The sequence below is a fragment of the Leptopilina boulardi genome, unplaced genomic scaffold, assembly GCF_019393585.1.
Source record: "Leptopilina boulardi isolate dan_hultmark-lab unplaced genomic scaffold, ZJU_Lbou_2.1 LbouV2_278, whole genome shotgun sequence".
Lineage (NCBI taxonomy): Eukaryota > Metazoa > Arthropoda > Insecta > Hymenoptera > Figitidae > Leptopilina > Leptopilina boulardi.
The window spans coordinates 67,232-86,565 of NW_026137838.1; the positions used below are offsets into that span (position 1 = coordinate 67,232).

Genomic DNA, 19,334 nt, shown 5'->3' on the forward strand with positions numbered 1-19,334 from the left:
AAATGTGTTTCATTAAAAAAAAAAAATAATAAAATAAAAAAAAAATATTTATATAATAGAATAAATAAAAAAAATTAAAAATTTTTTCAGTGAAATATAAAAAATTTGATTCAAATAATCGGTTACTTATTATCAAATAAATATTTAATTGAACCAAATAAATTTTTTTCTTTTTTAATTAAATAAACTGTATTTAAATCAATATAATTATTTTGTATATTACTATTTTTTTATTTATTATTAGCTTTTTTAGGTTTCGAGGAAGAATTGTAAAACTATGTAATAAATACACAAAGGAGTAAAAACCTAATCTAATTGAGAGTTAAATTAAATGTATATCGAAAATATTTTCAATTATTCTTACATTACGTAATTGCTGGTGATAATCGTAGTTTGCCATCAAATTGCGATCCCTTTATTTCAAACCTTAAAACAAAACAAAAATTATTATTTATTTATTTGTATATATAAAATAAAAATAAATAAAATTAATAAATAAAAAAACAATATAGAATCAATAATTTGTGTCTTTGAAACAAATACCATTTAATTAGCTCAAATAATAATTATTAATAAAAATCTTCTGATTTTGTGAAATAAATAATATTTTTGAGAAAGTTTTGATATTTTATATATTATATATAATATATATATATATATATATATTATAATACAGAATTATATATGAGAACGAAACTATCATCCATCAGAGACTTGATTTGTTGGTAAAGACATAAAATCAATGCCGATACTTATTTACATTTAAATTATTTGAACATTGGTCCAGGGGAAAATTGGACTCGACATCATCACCACCACCATCGACGTGGCATGTTGTATTTCGTAGGACGATTTTTCTCGCTTCGGAGAACTTTTCCGTTTGCTGTTTTAATCAGACTACTGCCCCCTCCCCTCCCACTCCACCTACACCCCATACCACCCTCCATCAGGATTTAACGAGATCGTAATTAAATTTCCCCCGATTAAAAACAGAGAAAAAGACGCGAAAAAAAAATAAGGGAAAAAAACGAATATATAGAGAATTATCGACAGCAAATCTATTTGTACATCTATTTCATTATATCTCAATGTTTGAGTGTTGGTGTCACTCAAAATAACGTAAAAAAATCATAATAATTAGAAATTACAATTTTTTTCTAATTTAAAAAAAATTTTATTTTATAATATACAGTGAAACCCACGTATATTCGCTTTTAAAGGGACCGGAAAAAATTTTGAAAAATTAAAATGTAAAAAATACCGACATAGAAATCTACCTTACCTTACAAAGTCAAATAAAATTGAACAGTATGTCTCTATTATTTTTTTACCTTTAAACAACACAAATTACCTTTAAAAAAACACCTACCAATTGAACCTAAATTGTAAGAGAATAAGAATAATCTATTTTATTCGATTTTTTTTTTTTAGAAAGAACGTGTATAACAAAATATTTACTTGTACTACTGCTATAACTTATTTATACTACTAAGAAAATTTCAAACATTTAGAATGTCTGGCTAAATATTTATTTGAACCACTGAATAAATTAAGAAGTGCTTTAAAAGTTTGACACAAGGTCAAGTCAAGGTCGTTCAAGGTCATTTGAAGGTCACGTCAAGGTCATTCAAGGTCATTTGAAGGTCAAGTCAAGGTCATTCAAGGTCGTTTGAAGGTCAAATCGAGAATGTCTGACTAAATATTTACTTGTATTACTAACAAAATTGCAAACCCGTCCAACTAAATATTAACTTGTACTACTGACAATATTGTACTACTTCTTGTACTACTGCTGACTAATACTACTGACCGTCCAACTAAATATTAACTTGTACTACTACTTGTACTACTGCTGGCTAATACTACTGACCGTCCAACTAAATATTAACTTGTACTACTGACAATATTGTACTACTACTTGTACTACTGCTGACTAATACTACTGAGAAAATTTCAACTATTAGAATGTCTGGCTAAATATTTATTTGAACCACTGAATAAATTAAGAAGTGCTTTAAAAGCTTGACACAAGGTCAAGGTCAAGTCAAGGTCGTTCAAGGTCATTTGAAGGTCAAGTCAAGGTCATTCAAGGTCATTCAAGGTCATTTGAAGGTCAAGTCAAGGTCATTCAAGGTCGTTTGAAGGTCAAATCAAGAATGTCTGACTAAATATTTACTTGTATTACTAACAAAATTGCAAACCCGTCCAACTGAATATTAACTTGTACTACTGACAATATTGTACTACTACTTGTACTACTGTTGACTAATACTACTGAGTAATACTACTGAGAAAATTTCAAACATTTAGAATGTCTGGCTAAATATTTATTTGAACCACTGAATAAATTTTGAAGTGCTTTAAAAGCTTGACACAAGGTCAAGGTCAAGTCAAGGTCGTTCAAGGTCATTTGAAGGTCATGTCAAGGTCATTCAAGGTCATTTGAAGGTCAAGTCAAGGTCATTCAAGGTCGTTTGAAGGTCAAATCAAGAATGTCTGACTAAATATTTACTTATATTACTAACAAAATTGCAAACCCGTCCAACTAAATATTTACTTGTACTACTACTTGTACTGTGGATAGAATGTTTTCCTGGAAAATGAAAAAATCCTTTACATAGTCAAATAAAATTAAACATCATGTCTCTATTATTTTTTTACCTTCAAACAAAACATATTACCTCTAAAAAAAACCCTACCAATTAAACCTAAATTGCAAGAGAATAAGAATTATAAATTTTGTAGTCCTTTCGTTTATAAAAATTTTTAAAGTGTCGGAAATAAATTTTACTCTATTTATTCTAGCAATTTTTTTCTACACTTTTAAGTGTATTTTGTGCAAGAAAATGCAATACAATAGTCTGCCTAAGAAAAATTGAATTTTTTTGAAAATTTTTAATTTTATTTTCATTAATTTTCTATTATAAAAAAAATTAACTAGTCAATGATTTAAGGGAAAAAAAAATTTAATTTAAAAAAGTTTTAACTTTCGCATATTATTTGAAACATATATATACTGTTTTATATTATAAGAAAAAAAAATCCATCTTGCACAACTTTTTTGACTAAATGGCAAAGGATGATATTGATTACATAGTTAATATTTACATTTTTAATCACAAGTCTTTTGTGTTCTCTTAGAAATTCGCAAAGACTGATTTAATATTCCTTTATATAAAAGAAAATTTATATTAGACCGTCAAAGATATAGGATAAAGAAAAAAAAGCTTATCTGAAAGTAAAAGAGAGAGAGAAAAAAGAGTTTAGTTAGAGAGAGAGATTTTCCTTGAAAGGGTCTTTGACTTTCTAAAAACTTGTTATGTGCACGAACGTTTTAATGCTCTTGCGAATTCAATGCGAAAAAATAGAATGTTGTTTTAAAAATTTATTTCCTACTCTTCTATATATATTATTTATCAACATTTAAAATTCTTATATTTCAAAACAAAAATTGTTTTCAACTTTTATTTCTGTAAAAATGGAATAAAAAAATATTTTTAATATATTTTTACATAATTATCATTATTAAAAAACGTGTCTCAAATTTTGGTTTCTTAAAAAATTATTCCGAATTGTAAAAAAAAAAATAAATAAAAAAATTGTTTTAACTAAAATATATTTTTAGAGCAATTTTTGTTAAAAATACCTAAATCGATTTTTTTTTTTTAAACCATTTGGATTGGAGAAAAACCCTTTCTATAAGAACAATCAATCATAGACCTCTGACATCAAGAAGACTCGATTTCAGCAAAGCTAGATAACGCATTCGTCTTTGTCTACCTTAGAGTTATCAAAATGTAAAAATTATATTCCATAAAATATATTCAAAGAAATCTCTTTTTCTTTTTATTGACTTTAAATTATTTTAATCTCTCCTATTTATAATCGTTTAATTCAATTCTAATTATAATTTATAACAATAATATATAAAATTTATAAAATATAAAATTCCAATTCCAAATTATCATTCAAACAGAATTTTATTCTTATTATTTATAATAATTATTTTTTATTTCCATTCATCGAATTTTAATTTGTCCGAAATTTTATTTATAAAAATTTTTAATTGATAGAATTTTTAAGGCGACGAATTTTTATATGTGCAAAATTACAAATTACCGAACAAACAATCGACAGAAAAGAATTTGGCGCAATTTTGAAAAATTGGCCAATCAGAAATATTATCAAGAAAATCGTGATTGGTCAATTTTTTGAAAAATTTGCGCCAAATTCTTTTCTGTCGATTGTTTGTTCGGTCATTTGTAATTTCGGACACATAAAAATTCGGCGCCTTAAAAATTGTAAAAAATAAAAATTAATAATAATAATGATAATGATGATAAAAATAATTATGTTATTATACTACATTATGTTATTTGACGTCACTTGTGTTGGGCTGTTGATAAAGTTAAGGGCAAAAAAAGGCCTATTATATAACTTTAAAAGAGTATACAATATATACTCAAATCCTTAGAAAAAAAAAATAAAGATAAATAGGGAAAGGTTCTCGAATAGCACACGGGACAAATTGAAAATGACCTTACCCTCAATTGATCAGCGTTAGCCAATTGCGAATTATACGAACGAATCTAAGTACTTTATTTACTGACGTCATTAAATTGTCAATTTCAACAAATTACTTCCTTATTTCCCAATATATATTTGATCACTTATATATTTCTTTCTTTTATTGTTCATTGTCTTTAAACATATAAAATTTTATAGTTACATTTTAAATATATTATACTTTAAACAAAAATAACTTCAAGCAAACAATTTAATTTCAACATTTTACTGAAATAATTTTATAATAATTTTTACAATTATAATTAACAATAATATTTCTTTTTGGAAAAGAGAAAAACTTTTTTTAACTGTACGTACGATTTTTCCCTATTAAAAAAAATTTCTTTGTATACATTTTTATTTCATCGATTTTTTTAGTTTTTATAACTTTAAAGTATTGTTGTATAGAAATAAAAAAAAAAAATGGAAAAATGCCCCCGCGCGAGAAGAAGAAAATGAAAAATAAGAGAGAGAAAATAACGGAAATGGAAAAAGTAAAGAAAGAGGTGAGGAAAAGTGACAAATACTTAGTAAAAAAAAAAAAAAAAAAAAAGATGAAAGAGAAAAAAAATGGATATAACATATAAGTAAAGTGAGATGGAAAAATAGAGGGCGAGAAGTGAAGGTTCTGATGGCAAAAGTTCTGTGCAATGTCTGCACATAAATTGCTGAAGAAAGTGGCGAAAAGGAGGTAAGGGTCACAAAAAAAAAAGAAAAAAAAAATAAGAAAAGGAGAAGAAAAGCCATAGTAAAGAAAACGAACCTGCTACTCGATTAAGAGAGAAGGGTAAGGGGGGTGAGAGGGTGGTAAGGAGGCCTGAGATTTAAAGCGAATTTTGTTACTAGTAAATTTCTCCCTCGCTACACAAATTATAACTCCATTTTTCAACCTTGTTCTTCTCGCACCTAATTGTTCTAAATTTTTTCCATTTTTTTTATAAAACTTTTATTTTTTATTTTTTTTTCCTTAACACAGCGAATAACATTTTTTAAATAATTCTATTTATTATTTTTTTTTTTTTTTGTATTATTTTAATTATTTTTTTATTTATTATTTTTTAATAAAATATTTTTTATAATTCTCAATTCTAATGAAATGAAAACAAAGAAGCAAATAAATACAATTACAATAATTAATCATAATCGAACAATCAAAGTAATAATAATTGTTATTACAATACAATTAACTAAAAATATAATAATCATCAATATATTATAATAAACAGAGTTGTGTATTCAATATCAATTATTATACGTTGATTAAAATTAGAAACGAAATATAATTAATTCTAATATGATAATTATTATACTGTAAATATATAATTATATTTTAATTAATTTAACAAGTGTTTTTATTTTATTATTATTACACTGAAAAAAAATTTATTTCAATCAAATAAATTTTATTCGAACCAATAATTTCTGTAATTGAAACAAATAAAAATTATTCGGTTCAAGGAAATATTTAATTGTTAATTTAACATATTATATTTGAATAAAATATATTTTTTTACTGTATTATTATTATTATTATTATTATTATTATTATTACTGTTGTTTTTGTTGTTGTTGTTATTAGATTTTATTATAATTATTATTGAATTTAATTTGAATTTTATGAATAAAAAATAGGTAAAATAAAAAAACATTTCATTAATCGTAATTACGCACTTGCTGGTACTGGGGGGATAAATGAACCAAATTAACTGCGAGAGCTATCGACGTGATATTATATCCTGTTGTTCTGCAACTAATTGCTTGGATATTGATTATGTTAGTGGTTTCGATGGTCTTATTAGCGGTTGAGTGTACCTCCCGAAACTCGTAATCGTAACCAGGATTACCTCATTAACAATCTCTATACGCTAAAGCCTTCTGATAAAGAGACAGAGAGGGAGACAGAGGAGAAATTATCGTGTGCGAAATATTTTTCTTTTTTTTTCTATTTAAAAAAAAAAAAAAAAAAAAAAATTCTCCAACACTCTTTATTAAAAAATCTCCTTTTATATTAATAATTAATTATCATTAAAAATTTAATGCACTTTATTTTATAAAAATTTTATATTCTATAGAAAGAATGATTATTGTATTATTATTATTATTGTAATCTGAATAAAAGGAATTTTTAATATTTCCATTTACTTTAAAGTTTTAATATTGACTTTTTTTTCCAAACGAATAAATTATTATTTTTTTTTTTTTTTTTGAAAAAAAAGGAAAAAACGAGTTCTTTTAAACAAAATATTTTTTTTTAATTTTAATTTATTAAATTAAAAAACTGTTAACAATTAAAAAAAATTCTATTAAATAAAAGAAAGTGTTTTTTAAATATTTTCATTAAAAATTAGAATTTTTTTTTCAATATACAAAAAAGAGAGAGAGAATTTTTTTTTATAAAAAAAAAAGAATAGAATATTTTATAACAAAAAAAAAGGGCAGAAAAAAATGTTTTTTACCAGGATTATTATTTGAAAAAAAAGAATAGAATATTTTATATACGATAAAAAATAGGGAAATTTTTTTTTTTTTTTTAATATTTATACAAAGAAGAAGAAGAAGAAGAAGATGATGACAAAAGTAGAAAGAGTCAATATTGCTTTCAATTTGAAGTTGTGGTGTATGTGTATGTGTTCACTTAATATTTGCAATGGATTTACATGCCTCTGTATATGTTTATTTAGTTATGGAGAAAAGCGGGCAACCGTACGCTTGAAAGGGGTTACATTTTCAAGGGGCGACAGGTTGTTGGTTGAACAGAATATCAAACTGGGCGACCTTTATAATTTATATTCCTCACGGTTCAGAGTCGAAAGTGATATAACGCTTCTATGGTCGCTTTTTGAATTTTCCAAAGAACGAAAAATGGGTCCATTTGTAAAAGAAAAAATTCCAAAAAAAAAAAAGGAAAAAGAATTTTTATATAAAAAAAAATTATTATAACCAATAAGAACAATTATTATATAAAATTAGAAAAAATAATAAATAAATAAATAATAATTAACTGTAATAAATTAATAAAAAAATATATTTATATTGAAATTTTTATTATTGAAATTTTTATATTCAAAAATTTTGATATAGTAATAATAAATTTTCGGTTCTTTTTCCAAATGCAAAAAAATTGTCTATATATATATATATATATATATATATATATATATATATATTGATAAAGTTTCATTATCTTAAACGGTTAGATAAGCGCACCCCCAAGGCTTATTAATTCCTTCGTGACCAACGGTCTCTTAAGTAATAATTGCATTCCGCAAGGTACCTGATCAGAGTATATGATTAAATTTCGAGATTACCCTGGAAACTGCGATAATTTACTTATATTAAACATATAGTTGAAAATAAAATCAATTATAATTTCATTTTTCACAATTATTTTATAAGGATTAATTATTATTTTATTTTTTCCGCAAACAGAAAAAAAGTGCATAAAATTAAATTTCAAAAATTATTATTTCAATTATTATATATTTATAGTATCAAATTATATTCATCTAATTTCATACAATAATTGGGATCAATTATATATTCAACTTAATTAGGTTTATTCAATAATTAGTATAGCAATTAACATTATATCCAAATAATATTATAGAAATAGTAAAATAATTTTAATATTAATTGATATTAATATTAATAATTATTTAATTATTAATATTAATATAATAATTATTATTATTTAATTATTAATATTAATTAATAATAATATTAATAATTAATATAAAATAAAATTAAATAATTGATATAATCAACAGTGAAAAAAAATTTGATTCAAATATTCGATTACTTGACTATTATCCAATAAATATTTAATTGAACCAGATAATTTTTATTTGAATTAAATAAATTTAAACCAATAAATTCTGTATTCGAAAAAAAATTTCGATTTAATTGACTTAAATAATAATAATTATTTTTTAAGACGCCGCGAATTTCTTATTTGTCCGAAATTACAAATGTCCGAACAAATAATCGATTTCGGCGCTATTTTTAAAATTGGCCGAAATTTTTATGTTCTTTTGTCTGTTCAGGCATTTGTGATTTCGAACAAATGAAAATTCTATCAATTTTAAAAATTCGTATACAAATAAAAATTCGTGCAAGTAAAATTTCGGATAAATAAAAATTCATACAAAAAAATATTCGGACAAATAAAAATTCGTACAAGTAAAAATTCGGACAAATAAAAATTTGTACAAATTAAAATTCGATGATACTTGTTATAAATAAAAATTCGGTATAAAAAGAAAATTCCATCAAATGTTTTTTTTGAAAAATTTTTCTAAAAATTATTTCACCAATAAAATTTTGTAAAATAAAAATTAAAACTAATTTTTATGGTTTAATTAATGCGCTCCATTATTTGAATTCAATAATTTTTTTTTTTTTCAGTGAATCATTTAATTTTGAAAAAAATTTTTAATTAGTATTTAGAAAAAAAAATAGTTTTTATTCAATGTTAGAAATTTTGTAAAAAAAAAAAAAAAAAAACAAGACAATGGAATTTAAGAAAAGAACATAGAAGGAAAAATAAACAAAGAAAAATGTACTCGAAGAAAAAGGAAATCGAATTTACGGAAAAATACAAAAATTGAAGAAGTATAAGGAGAAAAAGAAATGAATTTCTTCGATCGAAAAATAAAAAAATAAAAAATCTACTTTCTATTGAGAAATTTTGTAATGAACGAATAAAGTTAAATTTTGTGACATTATAACGAAAAGGATCTGTACTCTCTTTTATAGACAGATGACCTCCGTCTTATGACAGTTAATGGACGTGTTGAACTAATGGACTTTCTCAATATATATATATATATATATACACCTAACGTTATATATTTTTTTTTCTTCAAATACGTGACTGCTGAGAAATGATGACAAAATGTCAATGGTTCGAAACTATATATCTGAATCGTGCGCGCCCGCGAACTTTTATTCCAAAAAGGAATTTTCTCTCAAAGAATCATAAAACGCTATCAAGATCAGGAAGTACTATTTTCTCTATTAAATAAACATTGATCTTTGCAGCAAACACACACACACACACACACAATTCTGATATCAAATCTAATTTTCCATTTTCTCTTTTAAAAAAAAAATTCATCAAAAGTAATTTTTTTCATATATATATATATCTCTAAATTTCCATAAATTGAGCAAAAAAAAAAAAAAAAACTTTTTTTGGCTTCTGCAGTCTTCTCGTGATATTAAAAAACTTTGTTATTCGACTTGAATTTTTTTTTTTCGCTATTTTTATGGTTTCAGTTTCTTTTTTTCTGATGATGAGTAAAAAAAAAAAAAAAAGGGTTCAAATGTTATAACAGTTGATTATTGGAGTTTGATTACCCCCCTCAATGATACCTGTATGGAAGCTATTGTGATTGCTATATATTCCAAAAAAAAAGAGAGTTTTACGAATGAATTCTGTTGCAAAAGCGCATAGTATCCAGTGAGAGGGAAAAAAAGGAGAAAAAAAAAAAAATTCCGGAAAACCTTTTCTAGAACCTCCTGACTCGCGCAGCATGCATATGTATGCATATATATTGTGTATACATGTGCTTCATATACATGTTTGTTTCGTTTGATTGCAATGTTCCACTTTCATCAATTTCGATTGGACATTGACGATTGAACGCGTCTGTATAGTATATATATATATATATATATATATATATATATGAAAACGATCGAAAAACTTCATGTCATTGCACCAAATGAAGAAAGTTTCAACTTTTAGAGAGAGAGAGAGATATATATATAGAGATCACAGTTCACAAAAGCAATTTCTACAGCTTACAATATGTGACAACTTTCATACTAGCATTTTTTCATATCATATAGATTTTTTAATCCACTCTACTTCCTCAATTTTTCCATTATATGTACGAATTTTTTTTTTCTTCTATTTGCAATTATTTGAATTCTTAAAAAGATTCTATCGTATAAATTACCTTATAACAAAAAAATTTATTTAATTCAAATAATCGACTATTATCAAAATTAATATTACCAAAATAATTTTTATTTGAATCAATTAAAAAAAATTTTTTTTTTTTAAATATACAGAAATTTGGTTCAAATACACAGAAAAAATCTAGTCTCATTTTTGTTGCAACTCAAAATGAGCAACTAATAAACGACATAGACAGTGGCGCCACCAATCTGGTTTCAAAAATTATTTGGTTCAAGTAAATATTTATTTTATTTCACGGAAAAAAATATTTACCTGAAATAGCGATATGTTTCACTAAAATAGTAAAAGTTTCGATATTTTAAAGAAATATATCGCTATTTTAGGTATAAAAATTTTTTTTTCTATGTTATTTATGTTAAATTAAATTTTTAATTAGCAACAAAAAAATAATATTATTATTATATTTATTATAGGTAATGCCACAGTAATTCGTAAAAAAAAAAATAATAATAATAATCAATGAAATTAATTATTTTATAATCGAAATTAAAAAAAAAAAAAATATTAAGAAAGTCTGACTAAACATTTACTTCTACTACTGATGAAATTACAATAATATTAATAGAGTCTGATTAAAGGTTGACTTGTACTACTGAAAAAATTTACAAACTCTAAGAAAGTCTGACTATAAATTTATTCTTTTACTACTGATTTTCTAATTTAATCATTATTTCTGATTAAAACTAATGACAAAAATTAATTATTTTATAATCGACGTTTGTGTTTAGCCAAAACTTTAATTCTAGGTGAACACCAAGCTTTTAATGCTGTTGGAGAAACATCAAAGGCATTGTCTTTTAAGTCAGTTTCCCTTCCCGGTGGTCTGTTTGGCGGTCTTGCAAGAATGTTTATTCGGTCATTAGCTATTTAAAAATTAATATCAAGAATTATTATTCATTTTTAACTATTATTATTAATTAATTAATTAATTAATAATTTTTTATAAATTATCATTATTATCGATGTTCTTTTTGTTATTATTATTATTATTATTATTATTATTATTATTATTATTATTATTATTATTATTATTATTATTGTTATTATTTGTTGTTGTTGCTGTTGTTATAAAATATTGTTTATTATTTTTAAAAATTAATGATTAATTAATAAATTTTAAATGAAATAATTCCCTTTTTTTTAATTACCCTCATACATTAATGCGGCTATTGAAACTTTTCCAGGAATACGAGGTTCTATGTAAATTCGGGGATAATTTCGATAAGCAAGTTCTTTCATTCTATCGGTCAGTTCATAACTAAGAGCACTTGATTTAACTTTAAAGGCATTTTTCTTTGATGGCGCTTCTCTAGCAATTGGTTGGGACAATTTTTCAACTCTTGCTGAATCATATAATTTTTTTTTTCTCGATTTCTTTAAAGGCTAAAAGCGATTAAAAAATTGTTTTTTAAAATATAATATTTTCTCTTGAATTTTTCATTACTAAACTATTTTATATCAAAGTAGCATTTTCTATATATAGTTTTGTAAATAGAAAAAAAAGACAATAAGTGAAAAATTATATATATATATATATATATATATATATATATATATAAAGGGAATGTTCATATATGAAAAATTCCTCCCTTTTTCCCTCGTGAAAAAGTTTGCGACAAAATAACTTTTAAAACTTTTGGAACTGCAATTTTTAAACTATTTTTTCTTTTTTACTATATATATATATATATATGGCATCAAATAATATTTTATGTGTTTAAAAATTCTGTGAATGGTTTTGAACATTCCCGCGTATTATATTAATAATAAAAATAACAATAGAAAAAAATAATAATAATAAATAAATAATAATAATAAAATAATAATAATAATAATAAAAATACTAATAATTGTTGTGAAATCTGTTTTCCTTTCGGTTTTGCGAGTCTTTCTAAAACTTTATTGTGCCTCTCCCAATCGGATGGTTTTTCTAAAAATCTTTTCAATTTCTTTTTCCAAACATTCCTAATAGGGAAATTTTAATTAGAAAAAAATTATCGAAAAATTTAATAAAAAAAAAAAACTAGTCTAATTAATTAATATAAAATCAGGAATAAATTAATATTTTTAATATTCAACTCAACTTCTCTCCATCAATTTAGGTAAAATGATAATTTTTATTATAATTATAATAATATTAAAATAATTTTCATTATACAAAAAAAAAATTTATTTGATTCAAATAATCGTCTCACAGAAAATTAAAAGGCATTAAAATAAGCTGCAACGCTTCTTATTTTAATCCAATTTTTGCTTATTTTAATACCTAAAATGGATTAAAATAAGCAAAATTGGATTAAAATAAGAAGCGTTACAGCTTATTTTAATGCCTTTTAATTTTCTATGCTATTATCAAATAAATATTTAATCGAACCAAATAATTTTTATTTGAATTAACTAAATTTGAATCAATAATTTCTTTAATAGGAACAAATACAATTTATTTAATTCAAATAAAAATTATTCGATTCAAGTAAACATTTATTTAAATATTGAATAATATTTATAGTCGATTATTTGAATTAAATAAATTTTTTTTCATTTATAATAAAAATGAAAATAATTCTTATTATAGTTATAATGATTTTATAATAATTTTATTATAAAAATTATTCCAAACGCGGTTTTAACAAAAAAAAAATAATTTTTTTTTTTAATGTATAACATGCCCTTAATATTGAGAGGAAAAACTATATTTTTTATATATAGTATATATATACTGATTTGTAAAATGGCGACGAAATGGTATTGACGGGGGAATTGAAGAATTGTCTAAACGGGTTGGAAAAATAGATAAGAAAAGTTGGAAGATTCGTTTTCCCGATCTCTGGTTTGAAATGGGCTTTTCATGAGGAAGTCCCTTGACAAAATGAATGAAGGAGAGCAGTCGAGCGAAAGCGAACTGGAAACTCTCTCGCATACTCCCTGGCGAATGCTTGCTGATGGAGTGTGTTGCAAATAAGTCGATACTTTTGGTATCTCGATTTGCGAATTTCAAGTGAAATTTTATTTATATATTCCATTTTCGTTTTATTTTCAAAAAACAATTTTCGTATATGATTCACTGCACTGCAAAAAAAAAAAAGCCATCGTTTAAAAACTACAAATTTCAAAATCCTTATTTATTATTTTTAATAATTAATTAATTATCAATTTATTTATTATTAATTAATTTTTTTTATTAATAATTTTATTATTAATTTAAATAAAATTTTTTCCTAACTGATAAAATAATTTTTTTTTAAAAATGAAATTTTAAGACAATTAGGAAAATTTGAGGAAAATGAGATGTAGAAACTTGAAATGTCAGTTTGTGTTTAAGTGTAGAATATATATATATATATATATATATGTATATAACGATTGGATGGAAGCTGACTTTCAAAAGACATGCACGTGTGATATGCACATTGTAAGTGCCTCATTTGCGAAACTACTTCTAATGTCACGTTCTATAATGTCACTTGGTCTTGGAACTGCGATGAGTTCCAAAGTCACTTGGAGGAACATCGTCACTCCACTTAGGCCAATGGCGACAGTTACTTCAAGTTTCGGAAAATTGTTTTGTGCGCGACCCCATTTTCTATAAACGCACTAAAACTAAAACCAATACCCCTTTTATCTTCTATTTACTAATTTCAAAGTAAAATTAAAAAAAAAAAAAAAAAAAAACTGAAAAATAATAATATAAAATTCATTTTTATGCAATTTATAATTATTTTTATATAATAAAATAATTTTTATACAAAAATATAAAAATCAAAATTTTTTTTAAAATAATATTTTTTTATAAAATAATAAATAAATTATTATTATTTTATAACATAATAAAATAATAAATAATTTTCATACAAATATAAAATACTTTTTTTTTTAAATATACAACTAATTTAAATTATTATTTTTAGTTATTATTTTTATTTATTATTATTATTATTATTAATATTATTATTATTATTATTATTGTAAATTATTTATTAATATAAATTAATTTTTATATTATTCTATAAAAATTAATATAATATGGGATTTGAAAAATATGAGAATAATTTTCAATAATAATAATAATAATAATAAAAATACCTTTTTTGGGGAAGGGAAAGATCCTTTATTCGATTACTTGCTTTGGCATTCAACGCCGCTGGAGGGACCTTGAAATATATCAGGGATTTCTTTCTAAACGACATTAATATTTTATTGACAAATTCTGAAACTATTTATCTATATATAGTAAGCAAAAAAAAATATATATATATTTTTTTGCTCCCCCGACTAAATTCCTTACGCAGGATCATATTTCTTATTAATAGACTTTGGCTTTGCCATGATCTTAATGCGTTTTGTGGGATGAAACTTCAAGGCTGCTCTAGACACGGTAAATGGATGCTCCTATGTACAATTAAAAAGCAAATTATAGTCAAACTTTCAAAAAGAAAAAAAAATTTATAATAATTACCTAATTAAAAGTTTAATGAGAAAAAAAAATAAATACTAAAAATATAAACTAACAAAAGGGAAATAAAAAGGAAAAAAATTATGAAAATATTAGTAATAATAATATAATATATTATTATTTGTAATTATAATAATTACCTAATTAAAAGTTTAAATCGAAAAAAAACAATGAAAATATAAACTCTAACGAAAGAGAAATAAATGGAAAAAAGAAGGAATTATTATTATTATTATTATTATTATTATTACTATTATTAATACAGTATATTATATTAATATTCGTAATTATAATAATTAACTAATTTAAAAAAAATCGAAAAAATAAACAGTGAAAATATAAACTAACCAAAAATTAAAAAGGAGAAAAAAAAGATTGAAAAAACTTTATAATAAACTCACTAAAATGTTAATATCTTTTTGTAAATGTATCTGTAATGGACGTGCGAGCAATGCAATGTGTTTTCTTCGAGAAAGATGCGCCCGAGCGTACTTAACCCTTTTTGATACCATTTTTACATCGACTATCTCTTAACACAATTTTCAAATCCTGTCTCTTATCTTTGTCGATTTAAAGTGCAATTTCGTATATAAATATATATGATACTTTTCTACGAAAGCTCATCCGGATTATCATAAAAAAACATCGTTTTTAACTTTAAATACAGAAAATTTCAAAACATTTTTATAAAAAGAAAATTTCACTTGACCATTGCCAAGTTGGAAAACTTAAAAAAAAATTTTACACTGCGAGAGAAAATGCCATATTTCCCAATGATAGATGAGCAACGTTCAAGAGGAAGAGAAAGAGTGAGAAAAGGGGGAGAAAAAAAAAATTGAAGGTACGAAAAGGTCCGCCAAGAAGTTTGCTCAGATCTTTCTCATATAGATCATTAAGATACGTCAACTGTTAATGGGATTGCCAATGGGATTCGTTCGTTCAAGAAAAAGCGATTTTAACTTTTGAAATATCCAATTTTTTATTTTTTTTATTTTTTTTTAATCTCCGCACTTTATTATATTAATTCATTTTTTTTCTCGATTTTATTTTTAAAAAAACTAATTTTTAAATGTATTTTTTTTTTAATATACGGATTTTAGAACCTGATGTCGAAAGTATGATTAAATAAATTTTGCCTGAAGCTTAATGAAAATGTAAATTATTAGTATATATACGAATTGAATTGAACTCGAAATATTTTTTTATAAAATTACTCGCGATGCAAAGTTTATATATATATAAAAATTATATACATATTTAAATGTGATAAAATAACAGAGAAAAATTAATTCCTTTTCTGTGAATACAAATTTTTTTTTCGTTCCTATTTTTCAAAAAATCAAATAAAAATTTTTTAATTATACTATATAAATTAATATAGACAATTATAATTTCTCTGAATTTGTATGACGCCGAATTTTCATTTGTCCGAAATTACAAATAGTCGAACAAACAATTGACAGAAAGAGATTTCGGCGCGATTTAAAAATAGCGCCAAAATCGATTATTTGTTCTGTAAAGGCGCTCTCACACCTTTTTGGCTGCCTGCAGGTTACCATGGCAACGCATGAGAGTGAGTGCGACAGAAAAATTTAAAAATTTGAATATTCAAATTTTCTGTCTCACTCACACTCGTGCGATGCCATGGTAACCTGCAGGCAGGCAGGTAGCCAAAAAAGGGTGTGAGTGCGCCATAATAATTTCGGACAAAAATTTGGCGCCTTAAAATTTCTATTAATTAAAAATTCGTACAAATTAAAATTCTGCCAAAAAATCAGTATAGCTAAAAATTTTATTAATAAAAATTAGTATAAAAAAAATTAATTCGAAAAATGAAAATTCGTAATTTGGGAATTTTTATTAATTTAAAGAAGCTTTAGGATCAAAAAAAAAAATTAAATTGGATCTTTCAGTGGGGCATGGGAGGAGGTGGAGGATTTTTGCAATTGTGATGTAACGAGTAGTGAGAGTTCAATTTTAGTGATGTTTTCACGTAGAGATTTAACGATTATTGCCGCACCCTTACTTTTCACATGAGCTCAAATTGTCCCAGGACTGTCTCAGGATCTATATATATATGTATATATAGTAGAGAGAGAGAGAAAGAGAGACGGGCAAAGGCGCAAGCAATTTCAATGGGTCTTTATGTTTGAAACGCGCAAGGCTTTACTTTCCAGTTGTTGCCACCGGTCGCTTACATCTCCTACGAACCAAAGTCATTACTTTTCTAACGACCCGTTTTCCAAGAAAATGGATTTCCCTCCGCTTGTACTATATATATATGCTGCGCATTCCCCCCTCTCCCCCCCCAACGATATTCTTGTCTATTTCTTCTTTAACAATATATATATATAGCACTCACGATGCTATGAAAAAGATACAAGAAATTGCATCATAAACTTTGAATTGAACGAGGTGAGTAAAAGCGACAAATTTCTACCTTATGGATGATGGATTTCGCTATTTTATACTGAGATTAAATTGTTTCAGACATGGTATAATACTGTGTTTTATAAAATAAAAACACAAAAAAAAGTCAAGATTTCTAAATGTTTATCCGCAAAGATTTTTTTTTTTTTTTTTACTTATAGGAAATTTTTCTTTTCTTTTTACTGCGCTAATGTGTCTGACCAAAAAACTGACTTGTACTTACTAATATAATTATAGAAAGATTGACTAAATATTGACTCGTACTACCTCTGACAAAATTACGAAAACGTTATATATTAAGAGAACCTGATTAAATATTAACTTGTACCACTGACAAAATTAAAGAAACACAAAAATATTATGAAAATATGACTAAATATTGACTTGCATTACTGGAAAAATTACCAACATTAAAGGGAGTCTGACTAATCATTGACTTGTATCACTGGCAAAATTAAAAACATTTGTAAAGTCTTTCTAAATAATTGAATATTGACTTGTACTACTGAAAAAAATTACAAACATAAAAAGTCTGATTAAACATTGACTTGTACCATTGACAAAATTACAGAAACACAAAAACATTAAGAAAATATGACTAAATATTGACTTGCATTACTGGAAAAATTACCAACATTAAAGGGAGTCTGACTAATCATTGACTTGTATCACTGGCAAAATTAAAAACATTTGTAAAGTCTTTCTAAATAATTGAATATTGACTTGTACTACTGAAAAAAATTACAAACATAAAAAGTCTGATTAAATATTGACATGTACCACTGACAAAATTACAGAAACACAAAAATATTAAGAAAATATGACTAAATATTGACTTGCATTACTGGAAAAATTACCAACATTAAAGGGAGTCTGACTAACTATTGACTTGTGCCACTGGAAAAATTAAAAAAAAATATTAAGAAAGTCTGACTAAACATTGATTTCTACTACTGACAAAATTACAGGGGAAAAACTTTAACAGAGTTTGACTAAATGTTGACTTGTACTACTGAAAAATTTACAAACGCTAAGAAAGTCTGACTAAATTTATTCTTTTACTACTGATTTTCTAATTTAATCATTATTTCTGACTAAAACCAACTTTATCTACTATAATGCCAAAAATTAGATAGTTTGACTAAATATTTTCTTTACCCAAGAGGCGATAAAATTATATTAAATTATTTTTGAAATGCATAATTACCATTTTTAAAATTATATCATCATTTTTTTTGTCTGTGTACAATTAAAATATTTACAAATGTTTAATAATAATAATAATAATAATAATAATAATAAAAATAGTAATAATAAAATAATAATAATAAAAATAATAATAATCGAGTTTAGTAAAAGAATACAAAAATTCATTTAAAAAAATATTTATTTATAATAGAGAAAAAAAACACTTTTCTTAAAACCGATAAAATCCGAAAAGTGCAACAACGAAGCATGTAAAACACATATATGAAGAGAGTGCAATTTTTTTCAGTTCTCTTGTATATAAAAGCGAGTATGAATTATATTATTCATTCTTAAAAGGTTATGCATAAGAATGTACAAGCATATATATATATATATATATATATATATAGACAGTGTTCACGTCATGGCTGAGATATAAGTCCAGATGGAAGAAAAATATTATTCACCTGAATCCTTTTATCGGAAGATCTATTTTTCAGAGTTAATATATACATATAGAATGAGCTTGGAAACGTGAGGGACTGTCAAAAGTGAAAATGAATAAGAGAGGAGGACAAAAAAGAGAGAGAGAGAGAGAGAGAGAGAAATGAGCGCGCGACCCAATATTACGGAAAAGATAAATCTGATTGAACTGATTTTAACTTTCACTAAAGAGCTTTAAAATCAATTAAATAAAAAAAAGAAAGATAT

At 24.1% G+C, this 19,334-nt stretch overlaps 2 protein-coding genes across 2 annotated transcripts in view; both read right to left on the reverse strand.

The window, feature by feature from the left end:
• The window catches only part of LOC127281768 (lachesin-like), a 69,626-nt gene that overhangs the window by 39,013 nt on the left and 11,279 nt on the right, over positions 1-19,334 (reverse strand). The window contains exon 2 of the mRNA XM_051305651.1: positions 365-426. The gene's annotated coding sequence lies outside the window, so the exon portion shown is untranslated. The remainder of the gene's footprint in view (positions 1-364; positions 427-19,334) is intronic.
• On the reverse strand, positions 11,169-15,866 carry LOC127281771 (testicular haploid expressed gene protein-like). The gene is made up of 7 exons (XM_051305654.1): positions 15,407-15,866; positions 14,838-14,941; positions 14,636-14,728; positions 13,475-13,621; positions 12,397-12,517; positions 11,701-11,935; positions 11,169-11,415 (listed from the first exon to the last, which is right to left on the reverse strand). Exons 1-7 carry the CDS (start codon positions 15,515-15,517, stop codon positions 11,258-11,260), a joined length of 969 nt encoding a protein of 322 aa, XP_051161611.1. The 5' UTR covers positions 15,518-15,866; the 3' UTR covers positions 11,169-11,257.

Coding starts and splice junctions, on each gene's coding strand:
- LOC127281771 (XM_051305654.1), bottom strand. CDS start 15,517: ATGGTATCAAAAAGGGTTAAGTACGCTCGGGCGCATCTTTCTCGAAGA. Junction 12,518..13,474: donor CAGCAAGCATTCGCCAGGGA/GTATGCGAGAGA, acceptor TTTCCCTATTAG/GAATGTTTGGAAAAAGAAAT. Junction 11,416..11,700: donor AGCCGCATTAATGTATGAGG/GTAATTAAAAAA, acceptor ATTTTTAAATAG/CTAATGACCGAATAAACATT.